The 17799-nt window shown below is 44.4% G+C and overlaps 1 protein-coding gene across 1 annotated transcript in view; it reads right to left on the bottom strand.

The window, feature by feature from the left end:
* Positions 1 to 9346: 9346 nt before the first annotated feature.
* The window catches only part of LOC126101470 (prisilkin-39-like), a 41887-nt gene continuing 33434 nt past the window's right edge, over positions 9347 to 17799 (bottom strand). Inside the window, exon 3 of the mRNA XM_049912120.1 lies at positions 9347 to 9437. Within this exon, the coding sequence (XP_049768077.1) occupies positions 9347 to 9437 (91 nt within the window). The remainder of the gene's footprint in view (positions 9438 to 17799) is intronic.

The following is a 17799-nucleotide window of genomic DNA, read 5'->3' as shown; positions in this document are numbered from 1 at the left end:
TTTTTAGTCTTCTTAGTGCGTCCACGTTTTGTTTACTTAGAATGATGTTCTCCAGATGCACACTTACTGAACTTCTTCCTCAATTTCTTGGCAGTGTATGGTAACAAATGAGCTCTTTTGTTGAAGACTTCCAACTTTCGATACCTCCAAGCTTTAGCTGTTATTGTGATCTTCAGTCCGGAGACTAGTTCGAAGCTGCTCTCCACAGCACTTTATTCTGTGGAAGTCTGTTTCATCTCTGTACAAGATTGGAAACCATTAAACATTACGTCACGATTACTGACGGCATTCAGAGTGGCTGTGCCTTGGTTAGAGAAATGACGTGTTAGAGTAAACTTCGACAAGTGCGAAGCCGTTCTGTGGAAAGCAGCTTCGAACTGACTGAAGACCTCAATAACAGCAGATTGTTAAGAATGGCAAACAACGATACGTAAAAGTCGTCGTCCGTGGACCTCCGTGGAGTGTCATAGGCGAAGAGCTCACCGACTACTTCTGTGGCCTGCGATTCTGGTGGGGCAAGATACATCTCCATCAGCCGGAAGCGACCACCCTCTCATCTTGAAGATGAGCGTCCAGCCGCCATCACAGCCCAACAAGCTACCCTCCGTCACCGAACTACTAGGCATCTCATTGCAGGTAGAGAAAATGCCAGAATACCTAGGAAGGATACCGCAATTCTTCAAATGCCAGTAGTACGGACACGTGGTGAAGTATTGTAACAATAAGCCCGTCTGCGTAAAATGCACAGGCGACCATACCAGCCACAAATGCACTAAAAGCACAGTAGAACCACCAAAGTGCGCAAATCGTGGTTGAGACCACATCTCTTGTTTGGTTGTGCTACAGCAAGAAATATTGGCCTACCCAAGCCGGAAATAAAACCCCCGCCAAGAACGTGCAAGTACCGCTGGCGACCAACAGATGTCAGGCGCTACCGACTCCAGGCGGCATCTGCCCCCCACTCCTCCCTGTGGCAGCTACGGGGCCAGTCGGCCGCATGCTCCCGCCCGGGCAGTAAGCGTGACTAGAGCGTTGGCGAGGGGGAAAACAATCAATATGACACGGTATACACGCGGGAGTACCCCAGGGAACCATCCTAGGGCCCCTACTGTTTAACCTCTACGTAAACGATCTCCCAACCATACACAACACAACGATGGCAATCTACACAGATGACACAGCCATCCTCGCGCAAGATTGGAAACCATTAAACATTACGTCACGATTACACACCGCACTCAGAGTGGCTGAGCCTTGGTTAGAGAAATGTCGTGTTAGAGTAAACTTCGACAAGTGCGAAGCCGTTCTGTTCACTATAAGACCGAAGCAACTGCGCAAACACCGATACTACACGCCCAATACGTTTCCGCGAGAAAGTCAAATACCTTGGTGTCTGGCTGAACCGGAAACTACTCTAGGGGGACCACATACAACACATGACCAATACAGCAAGCGTGATGATCAAACAGCTCTAGCCTATACTCAACAGGCGTAGCACACTGATCAAACAGGAGTCGAGGTCCAAGTACAAGGCACTTATTCGACCCCTGATGACGTACGCAGCCCCTGTCTGGGGATACGCTGCGCCCACACGCCTGCACCGTCTGCAGATCATACAAAACAAAGTACTCAAAATCATAAGCAATGTTCCACGATACACACGCATCGCGGATCTTCACCGGGAATGCTGACTTGAGACTCTCACGGAGGTAATCCACAAACTCACCACAAGACTATACAGAAACTCCAGACATTCGCGGAACCCGTTCATTCTGAATCTGGGGAACTACGACCACAACCATAGATGGAAACATAAAAGACCGAAAGACATACTTGCAAGGACCAGACATCTATGGCCAAGTACACGCAAACACAACTGTACAGGTGATTCCCTGTTAATCATCCACCATCACTGGATATCCAGTTAGAACACACTTGCCGAATAAGTGGCACCACGCAGGGAAGCCGGGCCGTACCACACATGCAGACAAGCTACAACCCTCCCCCCCCCCCCCCCCCACCACCACCACACAGACACACACACACACACACACACACACACACACAGTGAGATGATCTATGGCCGATCTCCCACTAATATATAACTACCCTGATTGTTCCTAGAATGCAACGGCTGCAGCAAACCGGGATTCATCGCCATCGCCTGCCACGGTAATGATGCATGACACCCATACTAACAAACCTAACCTTGCATGAACTATCGCAGCTAGTAATCCACTACTGCTCTTACTACCCATCCAACTGTCGCAGAGGTTTTTTCCCATTGCACGAGCCTTGTCACTTGTTTCCCTCTGCCCTTCAAATTGCTACCCTCATTCGCGTTTCGTCCACTATCTATCACCTGATGGACCGTGTTAATGCGTAGTCTTACCCAGACGCACGGATAACATCACAGCCCAGCATCCTGTGATCCACCTATTAGATAACTAACATGTTAATTAAAAAAAAAAAAAAGTCGTCGTTCCAGTGAAGTAACACCGCCGTCATTCCAGATGGAAGAAAACGCGGCACAACCGACGACAGTCTCATATGAAGCCTCACAGCTTCGATATGCTATTTTGATAGCTGTTACTAGCCAGCTAGTTGTCATCTTAAGAGACGCAATCGTGACTGCACTAGATGGAGCATGCCTCAAACTGAGAGCCACACTTGATGCGGCAAAATAAGATGGCGACACCAGCAGGTCTATCCAGGATTCTGGAGATTTCTCCTCGGCCGTAAGGCGAATGCTAGAGCTGTCCCACATATCCTCCAACGAACATCCACTTCCCCCAAATACAATTAAGAGTTTCAAACCAGAAGACCACCAACTTAAGGTATTACTATCACCTAAAAAAGTCTATGCTCTTCTGCACCATACCATCTCCTTCCGAGATGGAGTGAAAGATTTTAGATGTCAAAAAAGTGACATTTCCTCGATTACCAAATTGACAGTTACTTGACGCCTCGGTATGCGACCTATAAACCGATTCCACTAGTTAGTCGAGTTGTGCAATAAATTTATTTGTACCCCAATTCGATTCAACATCTTCTCGTTACTTACTTACTAAATTCCTGAAAAGGAAAATCATCGAATTGTCATCTACCACCTTATATTTCCAAATTATGACTTTAAGAGTATCATCTGTTTTATTTCTACTCCTCTTAACCAACTTCGACTTAGTTTTAATCACCCTCAGTCAACACTCACTGCCAGGTACGACGTATGTATGCAGACTGAAATGACGAATGAAAATTCGTACCAAGGCTGGGAATAGTTCGATGCTGAGCTGCTATTCCAATAAATTTGGGCAACCTCTGGAGTGCTACTCGAGTTTAGGGGGAATACCAAGTAGACTGAGGAGTGAATGGAAATGGAGAGGAAGGTGTGCTAAAATAGTCCGTGCAGTTGTACAAAGCAGAGTAGCATAGTGGTTAGTGAGCAGGAGACCTGGGTTCGAATGCCGCCCTTGGTGCAAATTTTAATTCGTCACTTCAGTCTGCAGACTTACACAATATATGTTTGAGACCTGAAACGGTTTCTGGAACCGTTTAGTTTAATTTGAACACTGCCAGTTACTCAGTTAATACAGGTCACCAGTCCTCTAAACTTTTGTCCGTAGCAGCTGTGTCACCAGGGAAATTTCTCATTGGCATCTTTTATTTCTAATCTGTCACCTTGGACTTTTATTCCTATCTTGAATGCTATTTCGCTTCCGTCATTGCTACATCTGCGAAATAGCTGAACACAACAGTACCGATTAGCTTACCATTTACCTTGCACTCATCTTGATACGTAGATGTGTTTACGCGTGCATTATTCTTACATGGTTTTTGCAAAGAGAGAGTGTAATACATGTCTGTTTCCATACATCATTCCCATTCGTTTCAGGATCACGTACATTCTATTGCACCTTATGTAAACAATCACTTGAAAGGTTTGTGTATGCCTCTGACTGGAAGCATAGATTACATTCGCAGTTAGTGGGAAATTAGCCCTGGCATTTGAAGATATGCAGGCTGAAATACGTAACACCGATGAGAATAAAGCCAGTATGCCACGTGACTCAAAAAGGTATATAGAATAATGACAGCACACACTTTATCAGTTCACTGCAACGGAAAGAGTTGAGGGTTTCATATCAGGATACAGCATGCAGTACGTGAACGAATTACTTCGTAAGTGGCACTGAATACTTTAAACATTTATTAGTCTTCCGCTTGTAGCGTCCAGCTGTGCAATGGTGCAGTCATCCCAGCTCTGTATACATAATCACAAAAAGCAGAAAATTGTTAGCCAACAGACTGATCATTTAACAAAACCCTAATTGCCAATCAAACATATTATCACAGTAAGGCAGCGCAACCACAAGTCTCATAAGAGCACCCAACACCACAGCATACGTAGTCCTAGCTTATTCACGCCTTTTACTTAATTAGCAAGTGCAGAATTTTTATTTATTATTGTTCTTAATAGAATGAAGGGAAAGACGGTCCTTAGAAGGCTGTAATGTAGACGATCTCTATTTAAATTGTACGATTAGCTAATTTCCAAGCACGTGATTGATATCACATATTCCATGTCGTAATATACCGTCTACTTTATACGTGCACTGAAGAATAATTTGAGTATTACGACATGTAATACACAAATTAAACATGTCCTTGAAAATGACGAGAAGTCGCTATCAGCTAATCGCACGGCTGAAATAATGATAGTCTACATTACCCTGTTACGGATCATGTTTTCTGTCTTTAAGCATTTGGAGGCTGAGGATCCCGACGAAAATATGTATCACTGTTGTGCCTTAACCAAGTTAGTCATAAGAATGACTCTCACTTTAACAGTTCCGTAATTTGCGCGAGACAGAACAATAAGATGGCTACCAATCAGCATGGTATACTGAAATGGATTGTATACAAAGAATTGTCGATTTCTCTCAAAATAAAATCTTGAGAACTAACTTTAACCTAAATTATATTGTCAAAAACATACAGAAGTAAACCTTCCCGTCTACGATCCAAGTTTTGAGACCACAAGCAGACATAACATCTTTCTTTATTACGGGTCCTGCAGCATATATTACATCTTCACATTTAAAATCTCACAAATATCCATTCTTTCATTCCATGATTAGCAGAATCCCAAATCTGGCACTGCAACAGGAAACTGTACCTAAAGATATAATTATAATACATCGGATATAAGAACAGTTATAACTTTAACATAGTTCTACAGCTGTACAAGAAACCCTAAAAACTAACGAGATAAATTACTTTAAAAAAGAAAATCATATACGTACCAACAAACTATGTGTGAAAACTATCCTATAAAAAACGCCCTACAGAAAGATACAAACGTGAAATTAGTCTTCAAAATAACGACTAATATTAGTACAAAACGACGTTCAGGTAAAGTCATTCTCCTGAAACATTTCTACCCTGGAATTTACAAAATTAACTGCAATAACTGCACAAAAATTTATATAGGTCAGACGTGAAGAAATTTCATCGTCAGATACAGAGGACACACGAAAGAAACAAATAACAACGAAGCCATCTTTTTTAAACACCTCAAAAATGAAAACACGAAGTTGATAACATTGAAAACGCACTACAAGTCCTGCACAACATCCCAAAAGTTCCGCTCATAAATATTTTGGAGGAATTTGAAATATACATACAAACTAAGGATTATCCCCACGATATATTTAATGAACAAACCGATTACAAGTGCGCAAAATTTTCTTAAAAAACAGTTATTGAAATTTCATGTAAGGATAACTGATAACCAGAATATCAGAGATTATAAACAGATCAATAACAGTTCCTTAGATACACGACCCACAACAACATAAATATCTTTGACTAAACAACTTGAATTTCTTTGAGTAAACACCTTAAGTTTCTACGACTGCCAAAATAACAAAAAAACATATTAGAGTATACATGCAACATCAGATCAATGAACAACTTTAAACGGGTTACTACCAAAATATTGCATCCAACAACAACGTACAACAGCAATAGTTCACACGAAGTTGACGTACGTCTGTATGCAATGTCAATAAAGGAGTACGATATCGAATATAAAAAACCTGAAATTATATATCACGTGAAATACAAATCACTGCGATTGTTTGGAGATATATTGAGAAGGCAATAAAACAGAAACAAGTTTATATACAAAATAAAATATCGATCGGCATATTGTGTGCTAGTTCTCTGCTTAAGTCATAGCATCATTCTTGAAATACGTAATTAAAATCTCTGACAAAATTAATCCTTACACTCCAGCAGAGGCGAGAGCTTAAATTTGTCGTAACACAAATCGAAATACCTAGTATGTAGGGCACTAACCAGCTTCCAGACTGTTTGAATTAGCAACCTCGCTAAGACTTTTGGTCAGGTGAATACAGGATTATAAATACAAAATCAAATAGGGGTAATGCAGGAGTAGGTTTAATAATGAACAAACAAATAGGAGTGCGGGTAAGCTACTACAAACAGTATTGTGTACGCATTATTGTGGCCAAGATAGACACGAAGCCCACGCCTACTACAGTAGTACAAGTTTATATGCCAACTAGCTCCGCAGATGATGAAGTAATTGGTAAAATGTATGATGAGACAAAAGAAATCATTGAGATAGTGAAGGGAGACGAAAATTTAATAGTCATGGGTCACTGGAATTCGAGTGTAGGAAAAGGGAGAGAAGGAAACATAGTAGGTAAATATGGATTTGGGGTAAGAAATGAATGAGGAAGCCGTCTGTTAGAATTTTGCACGGAGCATAACTTAATCATAGCTAACACGTGGTTCAAGAACCATAAAAGAAGGTTGTATACATGGAAGAACCCTGGAGATACTAAAAGGTATCAGATAGATTATATAATGGTAAGACAGAGATTTAGGAACCAGGTTTTAAATTGTAAGACTTTCCAGGGCCAGATGTGGACTCTGACCACAATCTATTGGTTATGAACTGCAGATTAAAATTGAAGAAACTGCAAAAAGGGGGGAATTTAAGGAGATGGGACCTGGATAAACTGACTAAACCAGAGGTACTGCAGAGTTTCAGGGAGAGCATAAGGGAACAATTGACAGCAGTGGGGGAAAGAAGTACAGTAGAAGAATAATGGGTAGCTCTGAGGGATGAAGTATTGAAGGCAGCTGAGGATCAAGTAGGTAAAAAGACGAGGGCTAGTAGATATCCTTGGGTAACAGAAGAAATATTGAATTTAATTGATGAATGCAGAAAATATAAAAGTTTGTAAATGAAGCAGACAAAAAGGAATACAAACTTCTCAAAAATGAGATCGACAGGAAGTGCAAAATGGCTAAGCAGGGATGGCTAGAGGACAAATGTAAGGATGTAGAGGCTTATCTCACTAGGGGTAAGATACATACTGCGTACAGGAAATTAAAGAGACCTTCGGAGAAAACGGAACCGGTTGTATGAATATTAAGAGCTCAGATGGAAACCCAGCCCTAACCAAAGAAGGGAAAGCAGAAAGGTGGAAGGAGTATATAGAGGATCTATACAAGGGAGATGTACTTGAGGACAATATTATAGAAATGGAAAAGAATGTAGATGAAGATGAAATGGGAGATACGATACTGCGTGAAGAGTTTGATAGAGCACTGAAAGACCTGAGCCGAAACAAGGCCCCGGGAGTAGACAACATTCCATTAGAACTACTGACGACCTTGGGAGAGCCAGTCCTGACAAACCTCTACCATCTGGTGAGCAAGATGTATGAGACAGGTGAAGTACCTTCAGACGTCAAGAAGAATATAATAATTCCAGTCCCAAAGAAAGCAGGCGTTGACAGTTTTAATCTGCCAGGAAGTTTCATATCAGCGCACACTCCGCTGCAGAGTGAAAATCTCATTCTGGAAACATCCCCCAGGCTGTGGCTAAGCCATGTCTCCGCAGTATCCTTTCTTTCAGGAGTGCTAGTTCTGCAAGGTTTGCAGGAGAGCTTCTGTAAAGTTCGGAAGGTAGGAGACGAGATACTGGCAGAAGTAAAGCTGTGAGGACCGGGCGTGATTCGTGCTGCGGTAGCACAGATGGTAGAGCATTTGCCCGCGATAGGCTAAAGTCCCGAGTTCGAGTCTCGGTCGGGCACACAGTTTTAATCTGCCAGGAAGTTTCACATCAGCGCACACTCCGCTGCAGAGTGACAATCTCATTCTCCACCTATCGTGTTTGAAAAGTAACGACAGTCCAACTTCTTTACTAAATTGAAATTTATTCGTATGCAGATTCTTAGTTTTAATCTGGACATATGCAAGATATGAGGAAAAGAATAAGAAAGAGGGTGAGCAAGAAATGTCAATGTCATAAAAATATAACTGCCCATAACATGGTAAACGACCATATATGGAAGTCATTGGACCTGATCTATGATTTACAAGAATGTCGTGTAACTTAAAAGTGATGTACTGCACGTAAAACTGTTTCTGAGATTTTAGTTTCACAATTTACCATAGAAAATGCTGCATTATATCTACGAATATTGAAATAATTCTTTGGTTTGTCTTTAATTGTTTTATCACTTCAAGTCAGTCTTTGATACAGGGCGTTGAAAATTAAATTTTGAGTCAATGGTGGCAAATTAACTTTTCCCTTATGACAACACAATGTGAATGCCGTTGTGTCACTCAAAGTAACCTCAGATGTGTGTTGTTTTTCATTACAAACAGAAACTATATTTTAAAACAACAATATAATAATTATAATCAATGTGTTCCTTCATTTACGCAGAAACCTAGAGCTATTTGTCTTTCAGTCCAATCCTTTAGTGTTCTCCTTCTAGACATAAATACAGATTCCATATAATAAGTGAAGGTGGAAGTCGTAGTTATTCAAAATGAAGAAATTAAATGTTAGCGGGCCTAGCGTCCCTTTACATAACCTTTCTTCTGAGCAAACTGCCTAATATCATGATAGCAATTTTCGACAGCGTCAAAGACCCGAGTGAAGTAAGACGGAGCATTTTTTCACCATCTGTGCCGTGACTGCAGGCAGACGTTCTTTTCCCGTTGTTATATGGCCGAGCAGCTGACCTTAAGGAAGCCGGCCTCTGTGCCGGATGACGAATGCAGCATCGTGCTGCGCCGCAGCAGACGACGCAGCGCCACGCCCCCACCGGCCTGGTCCAGCTGACGACAGCATGCTCTGAGCCCAGTGGCCTTGCAGGCAAGCAGAGTCGCTGAGCTGACGCATGCGCCCTCTTCCCGCTGACGTCGCATACGCCCCGCCGCCCAGGTAGCGGTATGGAATGCTACGTCGTCCAAAAATACCGCAGCCGACAGAACGGGAGTGGAAAGTCTCTGCCCATTAGTCGTTGATGTTTAGTAACGGGTCGCGGCAGAGTGCACTGACGCACCACGCAAAGGCTCGCCCCACTAATGGACCTTTGAGTCGGCATCTGCGCACAACATTGAAAGATATGATTTTGATTTGTTAATCACAAAAAGTAGTTTATACGTAATCACTATGAGTTTTGTGTAATGTTCAACCCTCAACGAATGTGGATTAGTAGCACCTAGAGTACACATTGGTATTTCGTCCATACTGCCACATTCAGTTGAGCTGTATACAGGGTGTTCGGAAATTTCTGTATTTTTAGGACTTGTACAGCGGATTAAATACATAACATTTAGAAAAGGAACCTATGCCCGCAGACGCACAGCTTCCTTTCTACGAGCTGGCCGCTGTGGCCGAGCGGTTCTAGGCGCTTCAGTCCGGAACCGCGCTGCTGCTACGGTCGCAGGTTCGAATCCTGCCTCGGGCATGGATGTGTGTGATGTCCTTAGGTTCATTAGGTTTAAGTAGTTTAGGGGACTGATGACCTCAGATGTTTAGTCCCATAGTGCTTATAGCCATTTGAATCATTTGAACATTTCTACAACGGTTTCAGTTCGGATATTCGTGTACCTCTGCCTGAGGGACTGGAATTAATCATGACACGTACAGTCATTAGGTAACAATTCGATAGGAAACATAACGAAAGATGTATTCATCACTTAAACCCATTTGTTTGTATTAAAAGATATTACATGTTTTCATTATTCGGAAACAAAAAAGAAACCAACACACTGTACGGACAGGACAGTACTGATGGATTACAACAGCGGCTCGTTGTGGCGACCACCAACATTGTTAACTGAACCTACGAAGCATGTTTTGATTCACACTGTCCATCCCACTTTATATCTCTCCAATATATAGTGCAGCGGCCAGTAGTCGAGTCAGCAGATCTTCCTCTGTCTGCACAGGAGTCTCGTAAATTAAACTTCACGTACGACGTTAAGTGACTTCAGATGACCGTCTGGCGTTGTACGCGTCATCCTATCTATCCCGTTGCTTTCCAGGACAAGCAAATCTGAGAGTTTCTCTTTCCTTTACCAGACGTGGACGAGTTACATATCTGAACTGAAACTGTCATAGAAAGGAAACGGTACGTCTTCGGACATGGGTTCTATTCAAAATATTATGCGTTCACTCCCCTCTACAAGTCCTAGAAGTCTGTAATGCGAATTTCCGAATATGCTGTACACTGCAGCAAGAAAGCACAGCTTGTGTCATGGTCACGCGCTTATGGTGGAGTCAATTAGGTGGTGGTAACTGGTGAATGAAGGTAGACTTTCGAGATGTTGTTGTGCAATGGAAATTAATTCACAGGCAACTGCGATGATTGAATGATTTATCCCTCGTACAAAACATGAGACCTTCCTGTCTTGCTTGCACAAGAAGTTTCAGTTCCTTAATTTTACTGATAGTGACCAACTCTTCCAAGGGACACCGTAACTCCTCCCTCCCACCTTTGCACAGCATAATAATAAGGTAAGTGTGTTACTGAAAAACAAGTACCTGATGTTCATTACAGAGTTTAGCAATGAATGTATTGCTAGAGTACCAAAACGGTGTTCAATATTATTGCATTAAACTAGGAGTGGGCAAAGGCTGCCCTGAAATTAAATGGAAGAATACACTGGAGCACACACACATACACACACACACACACACACACACACACACACACAAATACATTACACAGGGAACCTAGAAACCTAGATACAGCATTTTTCTCTACTGCAGATAGCCACCCCAGGTGTTCCTTTTCGAAGGGCGTGAACCGAATGGTTGACGAAATATTCTTCAAGGGAGAGCAATGACTGCGGGGCTCATTGCATGGAAACTGCTTAGACACCAACGTACAAGCGGCAGCGGCGACCGACGGACTATGGCCACTTAACTAAGGACTGAGAAAAATCGAAAGCTAATAATGGGTTGCTGGTGCCTTTGTCGCTTCGCCGTTTGAATTTTTCCGTTGAGCATGTCCCGCATTGCCTAGCTCCGGACACCAACTCAAGCGGGACTGACGTAAAAAGAACTGCCCCGACTTTCTCCTAATTCCAGTCAATGGCGAGCATTCCCCACGTTTGTCAAACGTTACCATGTAGTGCTGAAGGCAGCAGAGTTGTATTCGTACCTTTGGCGCCAGGCTGTCGGAGCTGTATACTATTCCCTCCACTTAAGGGCTAAAACTGGCCCCCCTTTATTAGCACTTCAAGGGTCTCGAGCCACCTTTCCTGCCCTTTTGCAACATTCCGTTTATTTATTTAAATGCTCTGTCGATGTCATAGGTTGAAGTTGGTGAGTGGGGGGTGAGGGAGGGGGGGTTAAGGTGAATCTCTGCTACGTCAATTTACAAGTACTGTGGTTAACTGATGATCAAAGTTTGATACTCGAAAAATAAGAAATTTTTAATTAATTCTTTCTGTTGGAGGGACTCTCCATACACAACTCACTCACTTCTCCGTTTGCCGATAGCGCCTTAACTTTTGTATTTAAAGTATGTCCTTACGAAGATAGGGCAGCAGGTGAAGACACTCGCATCCGTTTTGGAAACAAAGTCCTACAGTCTCTCTGTGTTGATAAACGATGCACGCTGATATACGTAATGTACACAAAGGACAACGGAAGCCAGCTTCTTTTGCTTTACCCTTTAAAAGATGCTGCCTTTCATATTTCCAAATCCAGCTAACACCAGTAATATCTGCAGTAACGGGGCAACCGAAGTACGAAAGTATTAATAGTTCGCCGGTACGTGATCTCCCGAAAACCCATAAAAAGCAGTTACACGTTGTCCTTCACAAATGTGGAACTTTCTGATTCCGTACCACGGTTACGACTATCGAAACACTGAAAAGAAGAGAGAGAGAGAGAGAAACAGTGAAAATTTACCAAACTTATTACTAAATGATATCATAGGTTTCTTTGTAGGCCCTTGCTCTTCAATGAAATTTTTGCTTGGTTAACCATTTTTAGTAACTCTTTCACTAGATAAACGAATACCATATGGAAGGTGGTCGGAAATTGCCTGAAAAGGTTGTAAGGGTGTTTGTTGCATAGTAGGTTGTGCTGACAAATAATTGTTAAAAAAATATTCGATACGTTAATTAGCATTGAAGCTAGTCCGTCTGCCCCTTGTGCTCGCAAATTCAAGAGGTCACCAAACCTGTCTCCGTTTGGTTTCTTAAAACCAAAAAGAGAGCCATACAGATATTATATATCCGACGGTAGTAAAGATTCAACCCGCGCCAAAGGCTGAACAGTCTCGTGCGTTGGTACTTACGCTATGACACATTTACGCTATGACACATTTACGCTATGACACAATTACGCTATGACAACTGACGGTAATTGTATCTGGCAGGCCGCCTGAATTTGAGCGCGCAACGGCCTGAATGGGCAACCTGATCGCTAATTAATTCCGAAACGAAGCATCGCAAGGAATTTTTTTCTTAAAAATTATTTCTCAGCACAACCTATCCTACAGCACCTTTATCAGCTTTCAGACTGTTTCTGACCACATTTCATATAATCCCTTACCTTATTAATTATGAAACGTTTCTAAACAACAAATTTTCTCGTCATAGTTTCGAATCTTGGAACGGATTATACACACATAAAAAAGTTTTGCATCACCCCTGTTCCCAGAACTCCTGAAGATAGACGTTGACTGTGGATATTGTATCACAGACACAGTCCCTTCGACTGTTCAGAGATGTCACTAAGCCCGCCCAAGCTGGTTGTTGTGACCGAGTGGTTCTAGGCGCATCAATCTGGAAACGCGCGACCGCTACGGCCGTAGGTTCGAATGCTGCCTCGGGCATGGATGTGTGTGATATCCTTAGGTTATTGGGTTTAAGTAGTTCTAAGTTCTAGGGGACTGATGACCACAGATGTTAAGTCCCATAGTGCTCAGAGCCATTTGAACCAAACCCGCCCAAAGATGTAACCAACCATGCATGAGCAGCGCCTATTAGACGGATGGGGTCCGGTAGCCGATCAGTTACAGTCATTCCACCAGGAAGGAAGTACACAGCTCGTGTTGTCCGTAGTTCAACATGCCTAGACGATCAATACCGCAGTTAGATCGCGGCCGCATTGTTACTTTGTGCCAGGAAGGGCTCTCAACAAGGGAAGTGTCCAGGCGTCTCGGAGTGAACCAAAGTGATGTTGTTCAACATGGAGGAGACACAGAGAGACAGGAACTGTCGATAACATGCCTCGCTCAGGCCGCCCAGGGGCTACTACTGCAGTGGACGACCGCTACCTACGGATTATGGCACGGAGGAAACCTGACAGCAAGGCTACTATGTTGAATAATGCTTTTCGTGCAGCCACAGGACGTTGTGTTACGACTCAAACTGTGTGCAGTAGGCTGCTTGATGTGCAACTTCACTCCCGACGCCCATGGCGAGGTCCATATTTTCAACCACGACACCATGTAGCGCGATACAGATGGGGCCAACAACATGCCGAATGGACCGCTCAGGATTGGCATCTCTTCACCGATGAGTGTCGCATATGCCTTCATCTAGACAATCGTCGGAGACGTTCTTGGAGGCAACCCGGTCAGGCTGAACGCCTTAGACACACTGTCCAGCTAGTGCAGCAAGCTGCAGGTTCCCTGCTGTTTTGGGGTAGCATTGTGTGGGGCCAACGTACTCCGCTGGTGGTCATGGAAGGCGCCGTAGCGGCTGTACGATACGTGAATGCCATCCTCCGACCGACAGTGCAACCATATCGGCAGAATATTGGCGAGACATTCGTCTTCATCGACGACAATTCGCGCCACCATCGTGCACATTTTGTGAATGACTTCCTTCAGGATAACGACATCGGTCGACTATAGTGGCCAGTATCTAACATCCCTGGGATAGATTGAAAAGGGCTGTTTATGGACGATGTGACCCAACAACCACTCTGAGGGATCTACGCCGAATCGCCGTTGAGGAGTGGGACAATCTGGACCAACAGTGCCTTGATGAACTTGTGGATAATATGCTACGACGAATACAGGCATGCATCAATGGAAGAGGACGTGCTACTGGGTATTAGAGGTACCGGTGTGTACAGCAATCTGGACCACCACCTCTGAAAGTGCCGCTGTATGGTGGTACAACATGCAAAGTATGATTTTCATGAGCAATAACAAGGCCGAAAATATGTTTATGTTGATCTCTATTCCAATTTTCTGTACAGGTTCCGGACCTCTCGGAACCGAGGTGATGCAACACTCTTTTTGTTGTGTGTATGTTTTCGCCGTACGCATAATATGACGCCGACGAATCCCCACGATCTGATGAAGGTGGACGTATATCAGCGTTCAACGACGAGGATACATTGTATACCTCCGTTTGTTCCAGCGTCGGAAAATAATTGCTTAATCTCCTAAAATGTCTGATCAAAACTATCCGGGCGCCTAATAGTAGACAATAATATAGGGTGCGTCCAGCCGTCACCTTTGTGACGGCTTGAAATCTGCTACAGATACTTTCAATGAGATGTCTGTAGGGGAATGGGAGTCCATTTTTACTCAAGACTCGAAGTGAATTTGAAAGCTGGGATATGGAGCGATGTCGACAATCCAACTCATCGCAATGGTCTTCCATTGGGTTCAGGCTGGGAATCTTGGCACGCCAGTTCATTTCAGTATTGTCCATGGACCATTGCCTCACCGATGCTGCATATGACAGGGTGTATTGTCATCATTGTCGCCGAATTTTCCTCTGCTATACGCAGTATACAATGCTGTAACATGTTTTCACATCCTTCAGCATTTAGCGTTTTCTTAAGGGCAATAAGGGGACCACAACTTAATCACGAAAAACACCCCCAAACCGTAACACTATCTCCTACCCGCTTCCTTGTTTACAGGTAACGTTCACAAGGCATTTGCTAAACACAGATGTATCCATTATATTACCACACGGTATAGCACGATTCATCACTCCAAATCGCTCGTTTCCAGTCATCCACTGTTTAGTGACGTTGCTCTTTATGCCACCTCAATGGTTGCCTTGGTTTGACTATCCAAATGGGTGGCTCATGAGAAGCTGGTCAACCATCGTTTCCTACTTTTTTAAATTCCTTGCACACAATAACTGCATTAGCTGGACTTCTGTTATCACTTCGGAAGTCACGAGTGATTCCTTCCGGTAATTCCATGCGATTTTTTGCAACCACCCTCCGCGGTGTTCGAGTGTCACTGACCGCCAGTATATGATATCTGCCTGGTCTTGGTTCAGCTGTGGTTGTTCCCTCGCCTTTCCATTTAACTGTCACAGCCCCGACAGTCAACTTTGGCATCTCTAGAAGGGTTGAAATGGCCTAGATGGAGTAGTTACTAACTGAGCTCTCCTGACCGATCCATTCTGCTTTTATTGCTTCTTTTCTTACCAGTCTCTGGACTGAAGACCACAACAACAACAACTGATAACGTACGGACTCCAGCGCCCAATATCACTAGGTTCTCTGGTTTCGGCTGTTAAGGAAGATTCGGTTGCCACTCCTCCATAGACCTTAAGATACTTCACTGAATGTGTTCCCAGCCGAGTTCAAGCCGTCATAAAGGCGAAGGGTGGACACAACACATATTAATATCCACTAATAGGTGTTCGGACACTTTTCATTAGATACTGTATCGACACGGAGCAGCTCACAGATACTATTGGTCGTCGTTGATTGATCAATCAGTTCATGTAGTAGCACTTTGTTCCACTGACTTTTGCTAAGCTGTCCTAAGCTCAAGAAATATCGCACCGTATAAAGTCACCATTCAATGTTTTGGACTGTGACTCGTTTGAAAAATGTTATAGAGTCGCAAACTGTCCTTTCAATTACACTCCTGGAAATTGAAATAAGAACACCGTGAATTCATTGTCCCAGGAAGGGGAAACTTTATTGACACATTCCTGGGGTCAGATACATCACATGATCACACTGACAGAACCACAGGCACATAGACACAGGCAACAGAGCATGCACAATGTCGGCACTAGTACAGTGTATATCCACCTTTCGCAGCAATGCAGGCTGCTATTCTCCCATGGAGACGATCGTAAAGATGCTGGATGTAGTCCTGTGGAACGGCTTGCCATGCCATTTCCACCTGGCGCCTCAGTTGGACCAGCGTTCGTGCTGAACGTGCAGACCGCGTGAGACAACGCTTCATCCAGTCCCAAACATGCTCAATGGGGGACAGATCCGGAGATCTTGCTGGCCAGGGTAGTTGACTTACACCTTCTAGAGCACGTTGGGTGGCACGGGATACATGCGGACGTGCATCGTCCTGTTGGAACAGCAAGTTCCCTTGCCGGTCTAGGAATGGTAGAACGATGGGTTCGATGACGGTTTGGATGTACCGTGCACTATTCAGTGTCCCCTCGACGAACGCCAGTGGTGTACGGCCAGTGTAGGAGATCGCTCCCCACACCATGATGCCGGGTGTTGGCCCTGTGTGCCTCGGTCGTATGCAGTCCTGATTGTGGCGCTCACCTGCACGGCGCCAAACACGCATACGACCATCATTGGCACCAAGGCAGAAGCGACTCTCATCGCTGAAGACGACACGTCTCCATTCGTCCCTCCATTCACGCCTGTCGTGACACCACTGGAGGCGGGCTGCACGATGTTGGGGCGTGAGCGGAAGACGGCCTAACGGTGTGCGGGACCGTAGCCCAGCTTCATGGAGACAGTTGCGAATGGTCCTCGCCGATACCCCAGGAGCAACAGTGTCCCTAATTTGCTGGGAAGTGGCGGTGCGGTCCCCTACGGCACTGCGTAGGATCCTACGGTCTTGGCGTGCATCCGTGCGTCGCTGCGGTCCGGTCCCAGGTCGACGGGCACGTGCACCTTCCGCCGACCACTGGCGACAACATCGATGTACTGTGGAGACCTCACGCCCCACGTGTTGAGCAATTCGGCGGTACGTCCACCCGGCCTCCCGCATGCCCACTATACGCCCTCGCTCAAAGTCCGTCAACTGCACATACGGTTCACGTCCACGCTGTCGCGGCATGCTACCAGTGTTAAAGACTGCGATGGAGCTCCGTATGCCACGGCAAACTGGCTGACACTGACGGCGGCGGTGCACAAATGCTGCGCAGCTAGCGCCATTCGACGGCCAACACCGCGGTTCCTGGTGTGTCCGCTGTGCCGTGCGTGTGATCATTGCTTGTACAGCCCTCTCGCAGTGTCCGGAGCAAGTATGGTGGGTCTGACACACCGGTGTCAATGTGTTCTTTTTTCCATTTCCAGGAGTGTATTATTAATAAATTGATCGAGTGTAAATGCTCATTACGAAAGATGTTTGGTCTGCTGCAGATAAAAGCAGCTCGGGATGTTGCAAGGTTTTTAAGGGGTTACTCCGTACGACCACCTCACGGGTATGTTCTTCTATGAAGTGCATATCCTACTGGGCCATCGTAGCAGGC

The sequence above is a fragment of the Schistocerca cancellata genome, chromosome 9, assembly GCF_023864275.1.
Source record: "Schistocerca cancellata isolate TAMUIC-IGC-003103 chromosome 9, iqSchCanc2.1, whole genome shotgun sequence".
In the NCBI taxonomy this organism is placed as follows: domain Eukaryota; kingdom Metazoa; phylum Arthropoda; class Insecta; order Orthoptera; family Acrididae; genus Schistocerca; species Schistocerca cancellata.
Note: the sequence above shows the minus strand (reverse complement) of the source record. Positions and strands in the feature narration are given on the sequence as shown.